At 35.4% G+C, this 23,717-nt stretch overlaps 5 protein-coding genes and 1 non-coding gene across 9 annotated transcripts; 2 read left to right on the top strand and 4 right to left on the bottom strand.

Moving 5' to 3' along the window:
• The first annotated feature begins 165 nt into the window (after positions 1-165).
• LOC110607050 (protein GrpE) lies at positions 166-5,478 on the top strand. 2 transcript variants are annotated; one of them, XM_021746107.2, is made up of 3 exons: positions 166-662; positions 4,258-4,755; positions 4,860-5,478. In XM_021746107.2, exons 1-3 carry the CDS (start codon positions 417-419, stop codon positions 4,884-4,886), a joined length of 771 nt encoding a protein of 256 aa, XP_021601799.1. In that variant the 5' UTR covers positions 166-416; the 3' UTR covers positions 4,887-5,478. The 2 variants fall into 2 exon arrangements, with proteins under 2 accessions (XP_021601799.1, XP_021601798.1); XM_021746106.2 differs by having other exon boundaries at positions 177-662; positions 5,001-5,478.
• Positions 5,479-5,857: 379 nt separating this feature from the next.
• Positions 5,858-7,261, bottom strand: LOC110607051. The gene is made up of 3 exons (XM_021746108.2): positions 7,125-7,261; positions 6,873-7,023; positions 5,858-6,061 (listed from the first exon to the last, which is right to left on the bottom strand). The coding sequence occupies exons 1-3, from the start codon at positions 7,225-7,227 to the stop codon at positions 6,043-6,045; spliced, it is 273 nt and encodes a 90-aa protein (XP_021601800.1). The 5' UTR covers positions 7,228-7,261; the 3' UTR covers positions 5,858-6,042.
• Positions 7,262-8,173: 912 nt separating this feature from the next.
• On the top strand, positions 8,174-13,528 carry LOC110607048 (serine hydroxymethyltransferase 7). 3 transcript variants are annotated; one of them, XM_021746104.2, is made up of 4 exons: positions 8,176-9,363; positions 10,724-11,129; positions 12,632-12,733; positions 13,036-13,528. In XM_021746104.2, exons 1-4 carry the CDS (start codon positions 8,419-8,421, stop codon positions 13,257-13,259), a joined length of 1,677 nt encoding a protein of 558 aa, XP_021601796.1. In that variant the 5' UTR covers positions 8,176-8,418; the 3' UTR covers positions 13,260-13,528. The 3 variants fall into 3 exon arrangements, with proteins under 3 accessions (XP_043808984.1, XP_043808985.1, XP_021601796.1); XM_043953049.1 differs by lacking the exon at positions 12,632-12,733 and having other exon boundaries at positions 8,174-9,363; XM_043953050.1 differs by lacking the exon at positions 13,036-13,528 and having other exon boundaries at positions 8,174-9,363; positions 12,507-12,643.
• Positions 13,529-14,638: 1,110 nt separating this feature from the next.
• Positions 14,639-16,295, bottom strand: LOC110607049. The gene is made up of 2 exons (XM_021746105.2): positions 15,752-16,295; positions 14,639-15,650 (listed from the first exon to the last, which is right to left on the bottom strand). Exons 1-2 carry the CDS (start codon positions 16,106-16,108, stop codon positions 15,039-15,041), a joined length of 969 nt encoding a protein of 322 aa, XP_021601797.2. The 5' UTR covers positions 16,109-16,295; the 3' UTR covers positions 14,639-15,038.
• Positions 16,296-19,326: 3,031 nt separating this feature from the next.
• Positions 19,327-23,695, bottom strand: LOC110607143 (RHOMBOID-like protein 8). Its single transcript, XM_021746222.2, has 6 exons — positions 23,305-23,695; positions 22,371-22,531; positions 22,100-22,263; positions 21,743-22,008; positions 21,524-21,650; positions 19,327-21,251 (listed from the first exon to the last, which is right to left on the bottom strand). The coding sequence occupies exons 1-6, from the start codon at positions 23,619-23,621 to the stop codon at positions 21,129-21,131; spliced, it is 1,158 nt and encodes a 385-aa protein (XP_021601914.1). The 5' UTR covers positions 23,622-23,695; the 3' UTR covers positions 19,327-21,128.
• Positions 20,764-20,836, bottom strand: TRNAR-UCU. Its single transcript has one exon. It is a non-coding gene; the product is annotated as a tRNA-Arg (tRNA).
• Positions 23,696-23,717: the final 22 nt, after the last annotated feature.

The raw sequence follows: 23,717 nt of genomic DNA, 5'->3' as shown, positions 1-23,717 counted from the left end.
ATTGGTGATGGCAAGGAAAAGAATAGCCACCTTGTGGGATTCCATGGTTGGATATCAACTCTAGTCTACTTGTTGACTTCGGAACCTAGGTCAATAATGATATGCCACTAGGCAGAAATGGCACGTGAAACTACGCGTTCAATGTGGAATAAGCCGCATTGTCCTAATTAAGAATATCACAACTTCAGACTTCAGAGAGTTAATAGGCTACAGGTCGATTGATGGAAAATTGGCATCAGAAGAACTTCAATACCGGAGACCCAGGTCCCGGGTAAAAAATTTGGTTATCTTAGCTTAATAATTAACTGTTACTGAACTAAATTAAGCTCTTTTTCCAGAGAGTTCTTCCGTCCCTTTGTGTTTATTTCTGGGCACGCAAAGGGATTTGTGAAATTCAAGCCTGTTATCGTCATTCAATGGCTGTTTCTTTCTGCAACCACTCTCTCCTAACCCCTCCACGCCCCTCTTCTTCATTCTCCGTAAAGCCCTCTAAAATTCTACAACCTAAACCTCTATTGCCTCTCCGATCTCTCCATCATAGACCTCGTCTTTCAAATCCCATCATTGGATTCCCTCTCTCCAATTCTTCTCCACTCAGCAACTACTACTCCCAATCGCGTTCCTTCAAGGCTTACCTCGCGGCCGAAGATTCTGCACTTACTGTATGTATGCAATCCGTTTTTCTTAACTTTCTAATTTATGCTTGTTCTATCTTCATTGAATTTTTATTACACTTGTTTTTTACGATAATCTTGGCGGATATGAGTTTGTATATCTTAAATTTTTTATGCTGAATAGTGGTTGTCTCGTAAATATAGAAATTATGGATGCTAGTCGTGAAAAGAAATAATCGAAACATTCGCAGGCCCTCCATGCCCCTTTACATCTGGTCATACACCATGATTTTTGCCGATGGGTGTTTGTCTAAATAGTAGATGTCTCAGGATGTAGCAGCATTTTAATGTTTTGACTGAAGTTGATTTAGGAAGCATTAAGAATATGAAAATTTGCAGAAATTAAACCTCAATTATTGGCCATAAAATAAAGGGTTCCAAATTTGAGATTGTTTGCTAGACATTTCTTTTTGGGATAATTACCGGCATGTCCCTATATTTTTACTTAACTAATTAAATTGTCACTGTATTTTAAATATTATGTTAAAATGATTCTGTTAATCTTTCAGTACATTCGTCTAAAAAGAAATTTATTTACTGTTCCGTGTTCAGAAAAAATTTATAATTTCATTAATACCCTCGAACGACAAACCGCTTCTTCAAGGAGCTTTCTCATTTTTTTTCCTTTCTAACCTTTTGTTTCTTCGCCAACATGATACTAAAGAAAGAGAACAATGCTTGATTAGTTGGTCTCCTCCTCCACTTGAGTTATGGATGGAGCCTAAAACAGAATGATTGGTGCTCCTTAACAGTTGGTCTAACCAGGGACAGCTCTTGGTGCAAAGGTTCTGCAGTTAATTTGGGGAGATACAATATTTTTACGATAAGCTTTGGGTAGTTCTTGAAAGGGTCAAGCTGGATTACCAAGTTGGTTTTCTGAGAGTTATTATTGAGTATAATTTGGTTGTTGCTAAAAGGTTAAGAGGACGCTATAAGCAGCATGCTCTTGGGTTTCTAGGAATGAATTGTTGCTAAGATATTGAGAGGAGAATATTCGAATCAGGCAATAAGAAGCATGCTCTTTGCTTTTTTTGAGTGTGATTCATATTTATAGATAATCTAATGAGCATCCTCCTTCTCTTATCAGGCTATAAAAAGCATGCTCTTTGCTTTTAGGAGTGTGACTCATATTTATAGATAATTTAATGAGCATCTCCTTCTCGGATCACATGTTGGCTAATTCATATGTGCATGGAGTCTCTAACTAGTTGTGTCCTCTTATCAGATCACGTGTTGGCTAATTCATGATGTGCATGGAGTCTCGAACTAGTTGTGTCCTTTTAGCTTTTGTGATATTTTTTTCTTTGCTTGAAAAAAAAAACAAATAAATCTATACAAGATTCTAGCAAGAATGAGCTTTTCAGAAGCATCAATGCCTTTAACTTGAAATGTATAGCATGAATAAATAAATATCCGAAAGCTTATTTTGTCATTTGTTTGAAATGGATTTAAAATTTCTCAAAAAAAATCTATTTTGCACTAGAAAAATCAGCATGACATCTAAATGCCCTGGGGTGATTCTAACCAGTGTCAAAAAGTGAGAAAGGATACAAAAATCAATATCCACTGACACTGTTAGAAGAATTAGTGTCCACTGATATCAAAAATTTTTCGATGCATGTCAAAAAATGAGAACATAGGCTGCTTCATATCCAAGAAAGTATGGGCTTTACAACCTTCAATGAGTGAATTAGAAACAAGCGGGCATTCAAGTAGAACAAATTGAATCCATTGAAGGCAAAAATTGAAAAATTTTTCTAGAGTAGAAATTTATCGGTAAACATAGACCTACAAGAAAGAATAAAAGAAAGTGGCATCCATAGTTAGTCTTGAGGCTCAAGGCATTATCCTGACTGATGGCTGAGTTTGAAGATGCAATCAATCAGTATCCCAAGTGTCATCAAGATTCAATGTGTTTGGCTGACTGTCTCTCTTATTCGAACTTAGGCTCAAATTTTATTATATGTCCCTCTCAAATATCAGGTCAGAGAGCTCTTTCATTGTTTTCTTTCTTTTGATATCATGATGGTGAAAATAGGAAAATGATGGAGCTTGTCAAGAAAAAATGAAAAAAAAGCTATATTTTGTTATTGGAGGGTGCCAATGGAATTATCAAATTTTTGCTAATCATATAACAGCAAATAAGTATTTTTTTGGACGAATGTCCTTAAAGATTAATGAAACCAAATTATAGAGGTATTTTAGTATAACATGTAAAATACAGGGATAAATTAATTAGTTAGGTATAAATACAGGGACACGACAATAATTATCCCTATCTTTTTTGGACAAAGTTTCCTTGACGAATTGGTTGTTCTCTTGGGGCAGTTCCCATAACAGCAAGAACACTCTTCATGCACATGCTAGCTTACTTTTAGATCTCTCCCATTTTGCTTGTAAATTAGTTACAAGTCTGTCTATGGTCAAACACAATATGGACACAACCATATCTGGATTTTGTTTTCCCCCTCGATTTTGTTATCATCCATTTGTGGATTTTTAGGTTTCTGACTTTATGCTAGCATTATATGTTTGTGTCTTGGAACTGGAAGGCTGTTTCTTTAAGATTTCATGTGCTTAAGGACCCCATTATGCTGTTCTAGGTACTGAATCAAAATCCCTCGAACTTTTTTTAGAGAGTCATGTAGGATGCAGTATGGATTGAAATTAGAGGATGCGCATCAGAGCATGGCCCTTAATAATAGATGGTCAAGTGGGGTTATGCTTAACTGGATTGCTATATGGATGTGCATGTATTATGCTAGTCTGTTTACAAATATATATATGATACCAAGAAATGAAAACTATCGTATGATTTTGGCCTGAATATTTTAGAGTAATTTTTTTTTTTTGGACCTCATATTTTATCGTCTAACTGTTTTGAGATGCTAACAAAAGAAATTTGGCATCCCATTTGTGAGATCCATTGGTGCACCTCCTAGAGAGTTTAGAGATCTTCATTTTCTTGATTTTTCATTTTTTTTTTCAGAACAACACGAGATTTTTTTTTTCTTTCTAAATTTTCCTTCATTCCTTATCTGATTTCAATCTAAACATGGTCTAATTCTTTCAATATATATATATATATATATAAACATCAGTTTTTGCTTTTCTCAAAAAGGAATTACTTTATTTTTAGTCAAAGTTAATATTAAGACAACAAAATTTAGCAGATAAGAGGAGCGACAAAACCCTTTATTATCAGTTAAGAATAAATCTTGAATAGTGGTTAACATAATTATGGAAAATGGCAATTTTCAAGGCAGCAGCTCACAAAATCTGAAAGCATGAATCACATGGCCCTTATTAAGAATAGAAAATTTCATTAGTTGGTGACTTTGATGTTGAATTTAGCCCTTATCAAGAATAGAAATTTTCATTTTGCTTGCTCACTCTCATCCTCACCCTCACCAATAGCTTTTGGAAGCGAGGTCGCAATTTAAGGTTATGATTTTCACCTTTCCCAATGTTTTTGTAATATTTTTACCTTTCTTTTCCTCTTAAATTGATGGGAATAATTCAAGTTGATCATAATAATGTTCTTTCCCCTTTTTTGTTCTTGATTTACACAAATGACAAACAGGAGGATCATCGAAATGATGTTAAAGCATCAGAAGAAAAAGCAGATGGCGAACAGTCATCCAGTTTAAAGAACCTTATTAGAATTTATAAAGCGGCTATTCTTCATGGAGATGAGAGGATTGTATTGGACATTGAGTCTAGGATAAAGGATATAGAGAATGAGCATACTCAATTAATGCAGAAAGTTTCAGCTTTATCAGCAGAAATAACATCTGGCAAGGAGAAAACTATTCGCTTGCAAGCAGATTTTGATAATTTTAGAAAAAGGTCAGAGAAGGAGAAGCTTAACATTAGAAGTGATGCCCAGGGAGAAGTGATTGAGAGCCTTTTGCCATTGGTGGACAGCTTTGAGAGAGCGAAACAACAATTGAAACCAGAAACAGAAAAGGAAAAGAAGATTGATACAAGTTACCAGGGTATATACAAGCAGTTTGTGGAGATTATGAGGAGCTTGCAGGTGGTTGCTGTAGCAACAGTTGGAAAGCCATTTGATCCTGCGGTATGTAAAGCACTAAATCCTCTGGAACATACTTGCTTTTATGCTCATTGCTGGTGAATAATTTCTTTATGGTTGTCATTTGTTCATCCTGCTGATGAATGTAGATGGGGCTATGCTCGAAAGATTTATGATGCATGCTGTTGTTCGTAATACGCCTAAGAATATGATGCAAGGATTATCAGAATCCCTTCAACAGAATAGGGAACAAGGAATTAATCGAGTTGATTTTACTTTTCTGGATGCAGCTGCATGAGGCCATTGCACGCGAAGAGTCACAAATATACGAGGAAGGCGTTGTAATACAAGAATTGCGGCGTGGTTTTCTTCTTTCGAATCGGCTTCTAAGACCAGCAATGGTCAAAGTATCTGATGGACCTGGTGGGAAGAAGGCCCCTCTCAGCAGTGAGCAACCTGCAACAGCAGCTAAAGTGGATGGCAGATAGTATAGTTGCAATCTCAGTTTCTAAAATGGGGAATTCTATTTTGTTCAACCATTGTTGCTTTAACAGCTTGAGGACCCCATTTTTTCCCCCAAAATTATCTTATTCCTTTTACATTTGGGGAATTAAAAATGTTATTCTGTGCTGTCCTGACTATGGAATCCAGTTTTTAGGTCTTACAAACAGATGCTGACATTTTTGGTTTAGGAAAACCAAGTCACACTTTTTGATACAAGTATGAGAACACACGTTATCCAATTGAATCATCTTTTAAGTGTGACAATTATTTTCTTAATTTTGGTTATAGTGGCTTAGCTTACGGCAATTTTTGCATTTTTTGAATTTCCCATTAAATGCTGCAGCATTAATTAAACTCCGATTGGTTTGTTATTTGATCAAATTATTTTATTTGGCGGCGCTCTCTTTACTGTTCTAAAGGTTAAGCTCGCTGCGAGCATTACAGGGCAGCTGCTGTGGTAATTGGCATACTTCCTTGGACGTTAACTATGCCCATTAACATACATTCCCAATCTGAAAATTAAGGGTACAGATGTATAAGTGTGAATTTAGCATTTCTCATATTAAATGTTTATTATGAAATTTATAGAGAAAATGCTATTGCAGTTATTTGTACCCTTCAATTAATCTAAGGCTTCCGGTAGTTTCAAATTGGTGAAATTCCCAACAATCAGCTTAAGTTAATGTAATGCATCTCCTTGTACGAATTCCAAAACATAAATATATACATACAGAAAGCATAATCTGTATCATCTATAAACTTGGGTCTTCATTGTTAATTTCTTTGTTGAGATCCACCAATATGCAGTAGCCTTTTTTTTTTTTTCCTTCACTCTGCCTTGGTCTCCCTGCCAAGAACACAAAGTTCATCTATGAACACGAAAATTGTATCCATCACTCCATATTACAGTTCAATGCGCAATCAATTAAAGCTAAATAAACTTGTGTTTATATTTCCACGCGTACTGACAAGATAAAAGCCACTGTATCTCTGAAAGAGTAATAATGAGTATATAGAATTTGAAGTCCGATGATAACTAAAACTATCATGAAATTATGGTCATTAGTGACAGATCAACCTCAGACGCTATTTAATCCAAATATCCCAAAACAAAACTATTCTAGTTTTTTTAGTACCAGATCAAAGGACCAAATTCACACGATTCATACCAAGGAATAGTTTACTGGCTGGATGGATGCATGCCCTTTGGTGGGAGGCAATTGTGTGTTAAACCTTACTTTACTCTCATGAAAACCCCCACTATACCATTTTTTGTTTATTTAATGAAGAAATGCCACTAGCAATTTACAGCAATAAGATGTTACCACAACTCATTTTGGCATTGAGTAACTTCACTTAAGCCAAACAAATGAGAAGAAATGGAAGAGTTCAGACGCATATGCCTGCTAGGTTATTGAGTGGCTTCAGAACTTAGCAAAAGTTTCAGTTACACAGTTGAAATTGAAAGCTTAGCTTCAAAGGACAATTAGGTGAGTGATCATATAAAATAGACTACAGCAACAGCTAATTATTAAGCAACTTACCAAAAAAATTATTATTTTTTGAGTAAAGCTAAAATTCACATAATTAAAAATAGATAAGAAACAAATACCCATCATCATTATAGAAGCAGTGGAAATTAAATAAGATAAGATTACCCAGAAGCGGAATTGCGGGCATTAATAGAGTTGTAATATCTGGAAAATCGACGGGTTATAGGTTTGGGTTTATGGATTTTTTTACGCAACCCGAAAATCTCTTGCACAAGAGGTACGTGTACCAGCACCAGCTTCCATGCCAAAAACCACCCTGAAATTATTTTACACGGAAACGAAATCCCCAAATCAACACGTACAATAAAAAATTCTCCGATTAATCAAGCAAAAAAAAAAAGATAAGCAGAAATATACCCAGAGATATGAATGAGAGAACGAAAGAGATAGCTAAAACCGGACGCAGAATTAATAGCAAGAAATATTCCCAATGCGAAAGCGTAGATGGAGAAGACTCCATTGCTGAAGCTTGCTACGTTTTTGTTTCTCGTCTATATTTTATGCTGCGTTTCGTGGGCTGGGCCTACATGGGCCAAGGGAAAGAAACAAAAAGAGATGGGAGGAATAAATTCAATAAATTAAAAAAAATTATTATTTACTCGCTGTATTTATAGACAATTTATTTAGTTGATTTTTTAATTTTAAAAATTATATTGAAATGTTATTAAATTTTAAAAAATATATTAATTAATTTTATTATTAATTTCGATTCTAATTTAATTTTTATTAAAATTTATTAATATAATTTTATAAAAAATCTATTAATTAATTATTTTATTTTAAAAATATTTTAAATTTTAATAATATTTAATAATTAAAATAAATAGAGTGATTAATTAATAAATTTTTTAGAATTTTAGAAATATTTTAATATATTTTTAAAAATTAAAAAAATAATTAATTAATTTTTTATATAATAATTTTTTTCATAAACTATGATGTAATTATAAAAATAAACAGAAAATTATGTTTTTACATATTTAAATAAAATGTTTTAAGTCAATTATGTGAATCTTTTAATATGATTTTAAACAGATAGGGATTAAGTTAAGCAGTTATAATTACAAATCATAGTAATCATTTTATAATTTATCTTTTTTTAATCTGGTGGGCCCACATAATTGGGCTGTACACCAGCTGGCGTGGCCCAATGATCAATTCCGGGTTAGAAAAAAAAAAAAAGGAATATAACGAAAAAGTAAGCAAGAAGATCCGGTCGCTAATGAACCTAACCGCAACTCCGTCCATATAACAGATTGCTCCTTCTCCTCGAATTCTACCACGTGTACTTTTCGTTTTGTTTCAACCGCCAATCGCTTTAACGCTACCGGCTATTCCCGGTCACATGCGTCTCCTCCTCCAAACACCGAACTTACTTATATTCCCATCCAGGTTCATGATAACTTCGCATATATATCAGTTGTAAGATTTCTGATTTCCTATTTCGAGTGTTAGGGTTTGCGTGTAGCTTGAATTTCATGGAAGCTTCAGCTTCTGCGTCTTCAAATTCTAATAGCAATAGCTCAAGGATTCGTTATTTCAGCTGTAATCCCTTTAGGCGTTGTTGTCGCTGTTTCTGTTGTTTCTACGCATATCCTTGAGTTTGAAGTTCCTGGTTTTGTTTAATAGTTTGTTTTTTTGAAGTTTTCAAATGGATCTATCGCAAGCTCAATCAGGTCTATCGCTTGGGTTTCACTCGCACTCATCCTTGAATCCGATTCCGTTGCAATTACTTGATCAGAAGGAAGAGAATCCAGTTGAGAAAGATGAAGATCAGACCGAAGAAGTGGAGAATTTTAGCATTTTGGGTCATCCAATGTGTATAAAGAGGCAAAGAGATTGTCAATCATCGTCCTCCTCCTCGTCATCACCCAACCCTCCTAAGCGAGTCGCCATGGAACCGGGGCTTGAGAGTCGACGAGCTAAGGTTCGAGGCTGGGGCAACCAATCACTTCCTATGGCGGACTCAGAAATTCATGAAATTATGGAGAAAGAGAAGCAGAGGCAGGTGAAAGGAATCGAACTTATAGCCTCGGAGAATTTTGTTTGCCGTGCAGTGATGGAAGCTCTAGGTAGCCACTTGACGAATAAATACTCTGAGGGACTTCCCGGGGCGAGATACTACACTGGAAATCAGTATATTGACCAAATTGAATCACTATGTTGCAGTCGGGCATTAGCGGCCTTTGGGCTTGATTCTGATAAATGGGGCGTTAATGTGCAGCCATATTCATGTACATCCGCGAATTTTGCTGTTTACACGGGGCTTTTACTACCAGGGGACCGGGTTATGGGTCTGGACTCACCTTCTGGAGGGCATTTGAGTCATGGATATTATACGCCGGGAGGAAAAAAGGTGTCTGCTTCGTCGATTTTCTTTGAGACTTTGCCTTACAAAGTGAATCCACAAACTGGGTATATTGATTATGATAAAATGGAGGAGAAGGCGACGGATTTTAGACCCAAGATACTCATTTGTGGTGGAAGCTCATACCCAAGGGAATGGGATTACGCCAGGTTTAGGCAAGTTGCAGATAAGATTGGAGCAGTATTGATGTGTGACATGGCTCATATCAGCGGCCTTGTGGCAGCTAAGGTTTGAGATTATTTTTAATTTGGAGATTTGTTGTTATTTAAGCTTCATCATATGATTCTATGATTTGAATGGTCTATGTTCACGTTTTCTTTTGTGTCAAAATTTTTTTGTTTGGTACTTAATTGGCGACTTTCTTCTTCTACAAAGATTGGGTGATTTCCTTTTTTAAGAGAACATCAAAATGTAGTAGTTGTAGTAGTTATTCACTAGAGCATAGGTTCTTATAGTCCCTGTTATTTGAGTTCTAGCTGGTTTAGAAGTTGAAGGATGCACTATTGACAGTATTCTCATAATTGATTTATTGAACTGCTTTCCTTTAAGCATTTAATGTTATAGCTTATTTAACAACATTTAAGTTCTACAGTTGCAGCTTTGTGAAATGGAAATGCAGCTATTGCTGCTTTGAAGTAATATTGTAAAAGTTGCAAGATGCATTAGATAAATTGACATTGAAGGAGCTAACTAAAATGCAAGGATACTCTATAATTTTTATAACCAAATGAAGATATTGTGGATATTTAGGGGTTAACTAAAGTTCAAGGACAACTAAATTATTTGTACAGTTAAATAAAGACAGTGGGGATATTTAGTATCATCAATTGATTTTAGTAACTAGTGCAAGACATAGTAGAGATTAAATATCTAGCCCTTTTTTACAACAAAAAGGAGTTTCTACTTAGTCTTTAAGCTACTTTACTTTTGAGTTTGAAAGTTTTGATGCTTGGTTGGTAGAGGTTGAATAACAAACCTACCTAAAAGTTTGAACTAGCAAGAGCTTTGAGAGTTCTTGTTGAAGGCTAAAAAAGTATAATGGTGGTTGGAGAAGTGTACGATTTTGATTTTAGTCTATTATCTCGTGGTATCATGGTTGGTGTGTGGTTTTGAAGTGGCAGATGGTTGAGAAATTGGCTTCCTAAGATGCAAAAAACAACCTGCTAGAGGTAGCTCAATCTTGAAAATGTGGCATCAGGCTACTGGTTTATTGTGTTGAAAATCGTATTCTGAAATCACGTTATTGTTTCAGAAATATAAGTCCTGTTGGTGTGATCGTGCATTTTCCCATGACCTTTCCAACATTTTAGGTATTATTTGGGGTAATTATGTTAAAATATTTGAATTGAATGGTTAACTTTTTTCTTGTTCTTCAATTTTAATTGCCATAAACATTACAAAGGTTTTTGAAATTTCCTTCACTTTATTTCTTTATGTGCATATTGAATTGATGAATGAACTACTTATCAAAGAAAAAGAGAAGTCCTTATGCTCATAAACAAAATACACTTGTCTCCAAGTGTATAATATTTATATTTGCTGTCTTTTTTTCCTTCTTACAGTAACATTTTGATGTTGTTTTTTGCAGGAAGCTGCAAGTCCATTTGATTATTGTGATATTGTCACTTCCACAACTCACAAAAGTCTTCGAGGTCCCAGAGGAGGAATTATTTTTTATCGGAAAGGGCCAAAATCAAGGAAGCAAAACATGCTTCTTAGTCATGACAGTGGTAGTGCCCAGTATGATTTTGAAGAAAAGATAAACTTTGCAGTTCATCCGTCATTACAAGGTGGTCCTCACAATAATCATATTGCTGCTCTTGCCATAGCCTTGAAACAAGTAGCTACTCCGGAGTACAAAGCATACATGCAACAGGTGAAGAAAAATGCCCAGGCATTAGCATCTGCCTTGTTGAGAAGAAAATGCAGACTGGTGACTGGGGGTACTGATAACCACTTGCTGCTCTGGGATCTAACTACTCTAGGCTTGGCAGGTACAGTATCTTATCATTGTGATTAGATGTATTTGCTTACATGTGAAATATCTTGCATCCATCTGTAAAATAAATGGTTGTTTGTGTGGAAATTATGTAGTGGTTGATTCCACAATTAAAAAATTAAAGTTATGTGTGCTTCCTCACTGTTTGAATTTGGGAGCCATTTTCAGAAATACCATAAGGTTACCAGATACAGTTCTATACAAGAAATTAGGTATGTCTGAATTCGTTTTGAACCAATATTCAGATTGGAATCATTTTACTAAAACTTAGAAAAGAAATTGCATGTGAGAAGGATGGGTGCCATTTGTAGTTGAAAACAAATGGGGAATGTGTGTGTGTGTGTGTGTTCACCAGCTTGATCAGACAAAAGAAGTCATTAAGCAGTATTGTGCGTGACATAATGCATTTAAGTTCTCGTGTGTGTGTGTGTGTGTGTGTGTGTGTTTGGCGGGGGGGGATGTGACATTCATTAAGCAGTATTGTGTGTGACATAATGCATTTGAAGTTCTCATTCAGGGGTAATTGTTAGGAATTCACTAAGTAGACTGAAAAGTGATTGGTATCATTTTTAATCAGTAGCTGTAGCTGAGTAACTGTTACGATCTAAGCAACTTGAACTATATGATACTATTTACCATTTGGATATTATATCTTGAGATGTTCGTGCCTATACCAATCAAATACATTTGAGTAACTATATAATGACTCAAGATTTTTGTTTCTGCCTTTGTACTTTTCTGTATCCAAATTTGTCTTCACTGCTTTAAAAGAACTATATAATGATTTGTTCTTTTGAAGAAGATTCATCAGATTGTTCAAATGAACACATAATAATTTGTCGTGACAACCTACATATTTACTGCTGCATACTTTTAGTTATAATATTCTAATATTTTCAACATTAAGATTTAGTATTGTTTACTTGTTGAAACTTGAAACAGAAGTGGTTGAGTAAATTGATCACTTGATGTTGGTTCTGATTCATTATAGTTGAAGGTGCTCTAGGCACTCACCTAGATGCACAGGCACAGTAAGAAAACACTTGTTGCATTTAGGTAAGCGCCTCTCATGAAGAGGTGGAAAATTTGCTTTTTACTAATAAGTACATATTTTTCCATTTAAGGGGTACACTGGTCTTGTTTTTGGATTAATCGCTTTATTAGTTTTATTAAGTAGAAAACAATTTTAGCTTTTGCCTTCAGCTGTATGAATCTTATTTAGTAGCTTTTAGGTCAGACAGCAAAACTTATAATAGACATTGTACCTGGGTATCAATGAAAATTGAATAGATTCAACATTTGATTGATCTTGTGTGTACTTATGTTATTTGTATGGACCTGACTCCTTTTGTTTCTGTTAATTTTTCATAAGGTATATGTGCGGAAAAATGCTTATTCAGGCCCCTGTGCATGTGTTTATGAAGTTATAAATCTGCATAAGTTAATCGTCTTTGTGCATATGATTCTGCTTAATGACTATATTACCGTCATTGGCAGGCAAGAACTATGAGAAGGTATGTGAAATGTGCCACATAACGATAAATAAGGTTGCTATCTTCGGTGACAATGGTGCCATTTGTCTTGGTGGAGTGAGAATTGGTAAGCTGTAGTCTTGTCCTCAAAACAATTTAGCAATTTGCAATTAGTTTGTAGAATCTTCATATTATTGTTTTCCAAATCTCATTATGTATTCAGTTTTTCCAATATAATTTTGGGGACAGTAAAAGTATACCTTATGTTAGCTGGTGGATGCTACCAGAGTCTTATTCGTTAATTGGTCTGGTCTCCTGAGCTTGAACTAGTGTGAATTCCTCAACTAACTGCCAATATAATGACTTGTCAGCAAATTACAAATTCCTTTAGCTGAGTTCTGAATTTTCTACCTTTCTGATTTCTTTCAGGCACTCCTGCTATGACATCAAGAGGCTGTTTAGAGGGTGATTTTGAAACTATTGCGGACTTTCTTCTTAGGGCAGCACAGATAACATGTGCAGTACAAAGGGAATATGGGAAATTCCAGAAAGATTTGCCCAAGGGTCTTCAGAACAGTAGAGATATTGTTGAGCTCCGAAACCGGGTTGAGACATTTGCTTCCCAGTTTGCAATGCCAGGATTCGACTTTTGAATCTATAGAAGAGTGCAAATGGAATGCATCCTTCCCATTCTTCATGCTACCTTTATGGTAACCTGCCCATTTTTCCCCATAAAATATTTTTCATTCATCCGATGTAAATTACAAAGATAGTTGAGTCTTCTAGATACCTTGAAAGCATATAGCATTTTCAAATTTTGAACTGAATTTTCCTGATTTTGTAAATCTTACAAGAATCAGTAAAAAAACTTTGTGAAAGTACAGTTATATATTTATTTAAGTTCTTGCAATTATTGTGTGTCCGATATGGCGCCTTGGTAAATATTTTAATGCTGCGGTTAAGCAGGATGCCTGTTGTGTTGAATTAGTTAAACATGCAAAATATCTGCTTAATGGGCGAAAACTGCATGTTTGTTCCCCTCATTATGGCCAATTTGCAGGTTCTAAGGCAATGTGCTGTAGCATAAAGCTATCTGATTTCCAGTGCGTGCATTGCCTCGTGCTGCAGGAATGCCCCTGTTCGCATCTCTTCTGTTTTTTCTGGGTGGTGTAAATAATTGATTTTTTGTTATTGGACTATTAATTCTGTTGATCACAAATTTAGTTCAACATGCAAAGAAAGAGAGGGAAAAGAGGTGGGAAATGGAATTTGGCGTTAGGACTTTAGTTGGTGTCAAATTTCCCTTGGAAGTGCTTTTCACTTTTCAAATCTTGATAAGAGTATGAAAGAACATGATTGCTGGTGATAATTAAAGGCTTCAGCTCGTATTTTAAAGGGCAATGATCATTAACAGTAAGCTCTGCCCACAGCTTCGTTGGAACAACACAAATTTTCTGCTCCTGTCTTGGCTAGCTTTATTTATTATTCAACTAGATTTTGTCGTTATGTGTTCTTTTTCCCGTTGTTATATTGATACCCATTCTCATATGGAACCCTTCAGAGGAGGCAAGGCATGAGGTTCGGGCAAGGGACAAAAAGCATGAGACCCCTTCTCTCTTATTTTCTTCATTTTATATTTCCACCTTGACCCAAAAAACAGGATGATAAATTGGCAACATAATATAATTACCAGAGAGAAAGATAGAGACACACAGAAGAGACATGTCAGTATGAGAAAAGAAATGGTAAGAAGCTTTCATCATCAACTCCATTGCTTTCAAAGGGAACTGAATCAGACAAAAGCTTCTCTTCATTGGAGCTGCTTTTGAAATTAAAGCTAAAACCAGGAATCTCTCTGTCCTCTCTACAGCGTTAACCCATTCTTTCCATCATTCTTTCACAACTGAATTATTAGTCATTTACTATAACAACTAGACAGCATTCTCTCTCTCTCTCTCTCTGTAACAGGAGGGAAACCGCTTTGAATTATAAAAATAATAATATAAATAATTAAAAATGCAAATATCTATATGTAAAAACAGGAAGCTTCCATTCCTCTGTCCATTATAATTAATATATAGAACCAAGAAGTTGGTGTTTTCATGTTAATGTCCAAAGCTGGAACAGCTTGGTTTGCCTGCTATTACAACTACTGTCCCTCAAATTTGAAGTGTTCTCCAACCCAGAAGTTATGTAACTATTTTGTTCAATTTTCTCTTTCAGGGTTTTCACAGAAAAGATTTTTAAGACTATAGTAGCTATAGTATTGAACAGGAACCATAGGGAGAAAACAAAAGGGGAGCAAAATGGGGGCCAGATAAAAAGAAAAAGAAAAGAAACGAAAGAGAATGGGCTAAAGGTAGAACCACCTCAAGTCCTCAACAACTGTTTCCTCTACCCTGATTTTTCTTTCCTTTGCTACCTCTGAGCTTCTACCTATGACTGCAAAAGTCTAAAAGCTTCTTCCTCCCTTCAACGATCTCATCAAAGAAATCATCAAGCTGGCCAATAATATTCTCAGCCCCTGATCTCAACACGCCAAAACACCCTCTCAAATTCTCCACTCTTTCCCTTATCTCAACCTCTGTTTCCCAATCCACCACCACGCCTTGTCCACATCTCCTCTCCAGCTCCCCTCTCAGCTCCTCCATCGCCATCTTTGATCTTCTAAACTCATACAGCAAAATCCCTGGCCTCCCATTTATCTGGTTTATCTCTCCTGCTACTCTCTGCTGCAATCTGGCTGTTGAGATCATGAAAGCTGATCCAAAGAACAGGCACCCTTCATATCCTCCTCGCAGAAATGTCGATTCTGGCCAACAATACACTAGCCCATGAAGCAGGATCATTAGAAGCAAGGAGCTCACATTTCTCATTGCATACAGTACCCCTCGAAACCCATTGAAACCATTGAGTTTAGATTCAATCGACACCTTCTCATCGAACCGCAAAGACAATGGTTGGATTCTTGTTTCCATTAAAGCTCTGTTCTCCTCCTCCAATCCTGCTGCTTCTCTTCGACACCCAGAAATTGCCCTTACTATCTGTTTCAAGAATTCAATTTCAAGTTTCTTGTTAGTTGCATGGTTTCTTTCTTTATTTCTTTTAATCAATCCTTAAAAAAAAGAATCAAGAAATGATGAACCTGGCGAGAAAGCTGGATACTAAGACGGCGATGGTTGTCGAGAGAAGAAGTGATATTGAATCCAGCTGAGTAGTAGTTTTCGATTCCAGATATCCCTGATTTAAGAACATGGCATGCCTCCCATAACTTAGAACTCTCATCCATGTACTCATCAAGCCACTTATCTCCAACAGGCAAATGAAGTTTTTGGACCAACAAGGTCAACTGGGAATGAAAAGATCTTAACAAAGAAAGAACCTTTTGAAGGAATTGGATTGACATGAAGTTGTTAGAGAGATAAACACGTTCAAGATCATCAATCCCTCTAGTGAGAAAAGAGTAGAAACCATTGACAGAAGTTGTAGAGGAAGGATCCATCGCAGAGATGAATAAGGTGAAAGGAGGGAGGAGAGATATGGCTTCAAAGATGGGTGATATTTAAAGAGAGAAAAAAATACAACAAAAATAAGAAAAATAAAGAGAGGGAATATCTTAGAAGCTCGGGTTTCTAAGGTTGAAAAGGATTGTTGGGAGCAATGATGGGTGTTTCCTATAGAGGGGAAAGGATGATTGGTAATATGCCATTTTCATTGTTTGATGGGCAGAAAGGAAGAGAAAGAAAATATGAAAAATATAGATTTTAAAAGAGTTGGGAAATAATTCAAATAAGATATAAAATTACCAAAAAGGAAATTTAAGAGAGATTAGGAAACCTCCTCATAAGACATGAATTTTCGATGATCTACCTTCCAATTTCTTCCCCAGGTGTGTTTCTTTTCTCTTCCCTTGCCCGTTAAACTATTTCCATTAATAAGAAATATATTCAAAATTCATCGATTCAAATATATTTTATATTAATAAATTAAATTTAAAATTAGAAAAATAAACACATATTATCACATCATAATTTACAAAAATTAAGTCATTTATATTTAAAGTTTATTAATTTGATATTAGATGAACCCATTAAAAAAGAAAAACATTATTTTTTAAATTTTAAAAATGTTTTATAATCATGATTTCAGAACAACTGGATGTTGGCAAATGTAGTATGATGATATATAGAGTGTAAGAATTTGACTGGTTTTGTTGACTGAGATTGTAAAATTCATTCATTGTTTTCCCATTTTGGATTGAATTGGGTGCTCTGTTTGGCTTATTCTTCCTCGAGCAACTGACTTTGGTCCTTTACTTCCCGTCTCTCCGATTGAAATTTGTGGGTTTTTATTTCTCCTAGATATTTTTCCCTTCTTGTTTTCTTGATTTTTTCAAAAGGGGAATGATGGGGTTGTTTGCATACATGTGTTATCACCTTCTAGTTCTACTATGCAAAATCAAATCTTTTTAGGCCTTCAAATCTTTCTCCTCTTGGGAGGAATTGGATTTTTGTGATATTTTTTAAAATCAAAATTACCAACTTTTTTGCATTTTGACCAAATGGGTTTCTAATGATTAATTGGTCTATATATATTAGATGATTTTAGCATTAGCCCAATTGTTTAATGTTGTAGTTTTTTTCATAAGAATGTCGTTTTCTTGAGTTGGGGGACCATGAAATCTCGTAATTTATATTAGGGTTATATTGAATTGATTTGGAAGGGTGGTCGTGGGTTTTTGGAGAATGGGAGGGAGTATGTTGGTTTGGTTGGCCTTTTAAGATTCATTTCATTGGAAAATGAACTTATTTATATGGGCACCCTTCTCTTTCTATTACCACTCCACCTAATTATTTTACTATTCTATAATTACATACATTCTCCCTTTCCCCATTAATACATTAATTTTGAAAATAAAACAATTTGAGTTAATTTTTTATTTTTTAATTAAAATAAAGCTTGATTTAAAAATAAAAAAATTATTGTATGGTCTATTTAGAATAAAAAAATATTGTAAAATTGAAGAATTGAAGAGCAAGTGAGTGTATTTTTTGCGGTGGGCATGGAAAATATGTAAGGGGGTGGGGCCTTCTCATTTGCTTTGATAGCCAAGTCTTGGCCATAGATAAGTTCAATTTCACTTGTCGGCATCAGTTTCTTCAACTTTTATCTCATCATCACATGGTTAAAACTCTAAAATTATAGGAATTACGAAGTAGGCAATTGAGCCTGCAAAATATACAATGGGGTGCCCTGTAAAATTAAGGTGAGGCCTTAAATTTGTAGGGTCCATACAAGAATAGGTGGAGTTATTGATTGATGGGCATCACATCATATTGCTTTTACCTTAGAAAACCCATGTTGGGGAATGTATCATTTTATTCTTAATGCCCTTAGAGGCCTATTCACATGTGAAATTTATTCATACAAACAGGAACATTTGTTGATTCACACTTTTTAAATAAACTAAATAATTTATGGCACTCACAGATTTAATCTTATTTAAATAAATTTAAAAATTTTAAATTTTATTTCTTTAAATTTTAATTTTCATTTAAAAAAAAATTAAATAATTTATAATAACTATCTCTCCATTTAATTTTATTGATTTATGCCTTAGAATTAGGCATAATGATGGTGACGAAGAATCCAAGCTTTTGTGCTTTATGATGCACAAAATAATTGAAACTCAGACTCAAGCTCAGGTCAGGCTGCTCTCTCAACTCTCAACTCTCAACAACAGAACAGAACAGAACAGAACAGAAGGGCTAAGTGCTGCCACAGCTTGCCACTGCTACTACTTCCTCTATTCTATATCCACCTAACTGCCTACAAAAAGATTTTGTGTGCTACTTTGTACTTGCTGGATTCTGCAGTAATCTTCCTCATTTTTTGAGAGCTATAAAATAAAACTATATAAAAAAAAAAATAGAGAGAAAGGGTATTATTGTCAACCTCCAAAAGAGCAATAAAAATCAGAGACCTTGTTTATGAAAAGAGAAAAAGTGAAGTAGAAGGCTAAGGTAAAGGTGCTTCCTATCTACACATCCTAATAGGACAGGTGGCACCCAAATAACTACCCAATTGGATCATAATCATATGCTCAACCTTCCAAAGTAAAGATTTTTTCTTTCTTGATAATTAAATAATCCACTAAATAAAGTAACCCAGAAATTTTCATTAAATCTTGGTAATTTTAGGTTATTATACTGCTCAAATTGTACAAGAGTAAGGTTGTGGAATATGAAATTGAAAATAATTGTTAATGTTTTGATGGGAATTTTCTTTTTTCTCAATTTATTAGTTTAAATTTAAGCAAATTGTTGATAGTGATGTAGGCAGATTTGAGCTAATTACAAAGTGTAGCTACATTATCTAGTTAATGATTTGAGCACAAAATCTTCTTAATCAATGGCTGAAATGGATTGGATTGAGAATATATCCTTAATTATTTCAGATTTATGTGGGCAACTTTTCTTATTGCAGAAAGATAAGATGGGCCACCAACACATTATATTGATAGATATAAAAAGGAAAAGGAAAAGAAAAGAAAAATCCACTAATATATAAATCTCCTTTTAACTATATAATTTTATCGATTTTTCATTTTTAAATTTATTGTTTAAATTTATATCAAAATAAAATTTTATTTTATTATATACTAAATAAATATCGTAAAAAATATTAATAATAAAAATCAAATTACCCATCAAAATAAAAATAAATAAAACCACAATATTTTTTTTGACACTTCAAAAGCCCCTATAAAATTTGGGAAGAAAGAATGATGAGAAGAAAGAAGGGAAGGGTCAATCAATAAGCATATATGATATTTGAAAAAGAAACTAGAAGAAGAATAGAAAATGATGAAATGGGAAGAAATGACCCAATTATCATACCCTTTGGGGCTAGATCCTAAAAACCATTATATCTGTTTGACTAAGATGAATGGTGAGGGGTTCTCTTTGCCTTTTTGATTCAAATAGGCAAAATCCCACTGCAGGATTCCCTCCCACTGCAGGTTCCTTTCATCTCCTGACAGATATATATATATATATATATATATATTAAGTATAATCATGTAACAAGTTTAAACCATCAACTAAGCATTTATAGAAAAGCAAGTAAAGAGCAGAGCATATAGGCTTTTTGTAAATGGGGTATCTAATGAGCAGCATAGGGGTGGGGGAGAGGGTGCTTTCACTTTTTCATGATTGTGATTTTGATCTACAATTTGAACTCCAATATGGTTAAGCCATTTGACTGATTGGCTCAAACCTAATGGGAACATTACAGATGTTGCAAAATTAGTGGTTGGAACCTCAATGGTGCATAACATATATGTATATGCTATTGCTAGCAAAATAAATCTTGACAGCTGACATATTTGGTGATCGTGACAAGGACTGACTAAACCAGTTCAGGTGTTCAGTATCTGAATGTTAAACATTTCACCTTGAAAGAAAATTTCCGATAAGCCTTGCCTGTGTGTTTTAAATTTGGACACATAGCTGCTGCATGTTTAAGTGGTCCAATCTAAAAGAAATCAAATCTAGCGTTCAATTTCAGCTTTAGAGATTTGGTCCCAAAGCTCTTTTCAACCCATTGTATCTGTTTGCCACAAATTATTCACTTAAAGAAAAGGGTTAGTTAGTTAATAAATCTTAATTGAAAATCCTAGTGATTAACAGCCACAGCTAGCCAGCTGTTGTTTAATGACCAGAGATCAAAATTAAGTATAGAAAAAGTGGGGGCTTCTCGGCTGAGTTGAAAATTTTTTAGTTGATGGAAACGTGAAGGTCTGCTTCACTTTTCATGGCAAGGAAGGGATTGGCGTTAGGGGGGAGGAATACCCAACGAAAAAAGAATGAACGTAGAGGTGTAGGGTTGTTATAGGCCCACATTATTAGATGCTTTTTTTTATATAAAGACAGTTGTTGTATGTGTACTCAAATCCTATACTAAAAGCCTAAAAGCATTGCGGCTGAGGGGAGGCCACTGTACGTGTATAAATATAATAGTCTGTGAAGTGTGAAGCCTCAGCCGCATGTCATAATTTGTCTGTTAATCCAGCAAATAAAATAGCAAATACAAAAAGAATGACTGCTGATGTTTACATTGAATTTGCAGCAAATGCTAATAAAGAAAAGGGAGAAACACGCCCAGTGGGACTCGAACCCACAATCGCCTGATTAGAAGTCAGGCGCCTTATCCATTAGGCCATGGGCGCTTGTTGATTCTCATTGATGAAGATATATGAAGAGCGAAGGCTGAAGAGATTTATGGTGGATATGTATAATAAGGCTTGCGTAGATTCTGAGATTTTCGAATAGGTATTATTTTTGTTTTTCTGAATGTAAGCACAAATGAGCCTTTGCCTTGCATTCTACAAAATACCAACAATCAAAAGAGCATTTATTATTTTTGAGTCTATACAGTTTTCAGATGTTGTTACAAAATTGGCCTACTTGCCAAATCAGAACACTGAACAACAGAGAAAAATCAACCAAATATGCGAGTTTTCAGGAGCATATTAGAGTGCAGATATCCTTTTTCCTTGCATCTGAAATGTTGGTATAAGGGAATACCCTGAAGTTGCCGTTAGCAAGGCAAGTCAAAGTCAACTCTGTATCACTTAACATGATCTGCACTTGACATTTCATCACCATGAGATTGAAATCCACTACAGTCTATCAACTACGCTCAGTTAAAAGGTGACAAAAAGAGAATAGAAAAAAAAAAATTAACAACATATGATTGCAGGTGAATTGAAACACAGGCAGAGAGAAGAAATTTAAAGTAAAGTGGCTCTGCAAATGAGACCTATCTGCATGTACATCCACATAGAGTGCATATATGAATATTGATTAAATCATCAATGGGGTATATCAATCTGAAGTGCTAAAATCAATTATACCTCACAAGAAGTGGTCACATCATTGCAGTTCCACCTTTTGGAAGGAAGGCAGTCAAAGTATGCACACCACTGGCAATACTGGCTTATATTGACACCCAGGAGTGCTGCCACAAGAAATCCAACAAGTCTGCACACATATAGATCCTTTTAGTATCACAAAAGGCCACAATGACAAGCAACCAGCAGCTCTTTTTTTTTGGCCAAAGAAGAAAAACTCACAGGAAAGCAAACACAAGAAGAGAAACACTCCTCATCACAGGCCTGTCCAGTTTCTGCTTCCAGTTAAAGGAACTTTTCACACCAGAATCATAAAGACCTGATTTGTTTTGAGCTACTTGTCTCAGCTGAGGAGTGAACAAAAGTGCAAATCCAAGTAGAAATCCTGATATTAAACCCCCGATATTTGAATAGTTGTCTATGTAAGGTAGCAACCCAAGCATGAAATTACACGCAAAGACAGCAAAAAGTATCATCACAGCTACAAACTGCAATCAATAAAAGAAAGACCAATAAGTTAGGCAATAAAGTCAATAGGGATGAGAGATATAAGAAAAAAGGAATATGCAGGAGCTGGACCTTATTAGTGTAAATTCTCCAGTTCCTTACAAGTGCAGAAATTGTAGCCCCAAGTAATCCAAGTTGAGCACCAGAGGAACTAACTATTGGGCTATCTCGCACAAAAAGTGCAGTCACCAATGTACCGAAAAAGGCAGAAAAAATGTAGATTAAGCCAACCCTCACTGTGCAACAGAAGCAGAGAACAAAAACAACATAGACATTGTTTAGAAACAATATAACATCTGGCTGTAAACTTACATCTCACAGAACTAAAGATTCACATTCTTACATGGCCCAAACTCTTGCTCCAGGTAAATCCCTAAGAAGATAACACCTGCAAGATTGATGATAAGGTGGATAAGCCCAGCGTGCAACCATGGACATGAGAAAAGATGCCAAGTTTGATGTTCCAACAACAACGTCTTGCGAAGAGCCCCCATTTTATCTAGGCTGCCATTGAGGAGAATTTCAGCAATCCATAAAACCACACATTGACATGGTGTTTCATCTCCAAGGTACTTGAACAAATGACATTAAAGAAACAGCCTAGTTAAATATATATGGCAGTGGCACCATACAAGCAAGGTTATTATGGTTAATTTCAATTACATGACAATAAATCAACCATGCATCTAATGAGATGTGCTCATTGGTATTTGAAACTATGTTCATTTTTCTCCCCAGTCATGTTTTGCTTCTAACAAACAGGTCTATCATTCAACAAACGTAGAAAAACTAGGCCCAGAATCCAAATACAATTGATCAATTAGTCTTTCTGCAAGGGTATTTTCGTATATAGCAACACATGCAGAACTCAGACAATTCACTTAAACATAGAGGAAGCAAAGCTAAACTTAAGATTTTTCAATTATCAAAGGAGAATCAACAACATGGATGTCAAAATTGAAGGCACTAAGACCTTAGTCCATGTATGACAATAACCACTCCTCTTCATCCCACATTTCTCAGCGACCAAACTGCAAATATCACTGATTCAACTCCCATAGCATTCAAGAAACAACAATATACTTGTCTTTGCTTCTCCTCATATTATCCCTGAAGTCAAGGAGAAGTATTGTTTCTAATAAAAGAAATCACTTGAGACCAAGAATCAACATCTCATTTCTAACAAAGCTTCGAACCCACACAGATTCATGCATATATCCAACCAATTAGATCAAAATTCAATCTAGATACACAATAGAAAAGAGATAAACACTAACGTAGAAGGAGAGGGGCCGAGCAGGGGATTCTCGGAGAGGGGCTGGAATGACATCCTTCTGAGGACCGTGACAGAGCAATCACCATGAGAGTTAGTCCAGCAATCGTTAACGATCATGGTGGCGACGAAGGCTATGAGGTGGAAGATAACGAACATGGAAATGACCCATGTATCGCTTCTTCTTCTGCGAGAGCGGGATTTGAAGAAAGGCGTCTTGAGGTCTTGAAGAGAGTCGATGAAATCCAAGGGAGATGTCGTCTCCGCCTCCGCCGCCGGGTTTATTTGGATGTTGGTATCCAGTTTGGGCGTTTCTTCCATTTCCCTTGTGCAAGAGAGTGTGAAGCGTGAGCGTTGCAGTTGCTAGGGGAGTAAAACTGCAGTAATGGAAGCTCCTCTTGCAGGTGCCAGCTGGGG

Source organism: Manihot esculenta, chromosome 18, assembly GCF_001659605.2.
Source record: "Manihot esculenta cultivar AM560-2 chromosome 18, M.esculenta_v8, whole genome shotgun sequence".
In the NCBI taxonomy this organism is placed as follows: domain Eukaryota; kingdom Viridiplantae; phylum Streptophyta; class Magnoliopsida; order Malpighiales; family Euphorbiaceae; genus Manihot; species Manihot esculenta.
The sequence above is the reverse complement of the archived record's forward strand: the minus strand, read 5'-3'. Positions and strand labels throughout refer to the sequence as shown.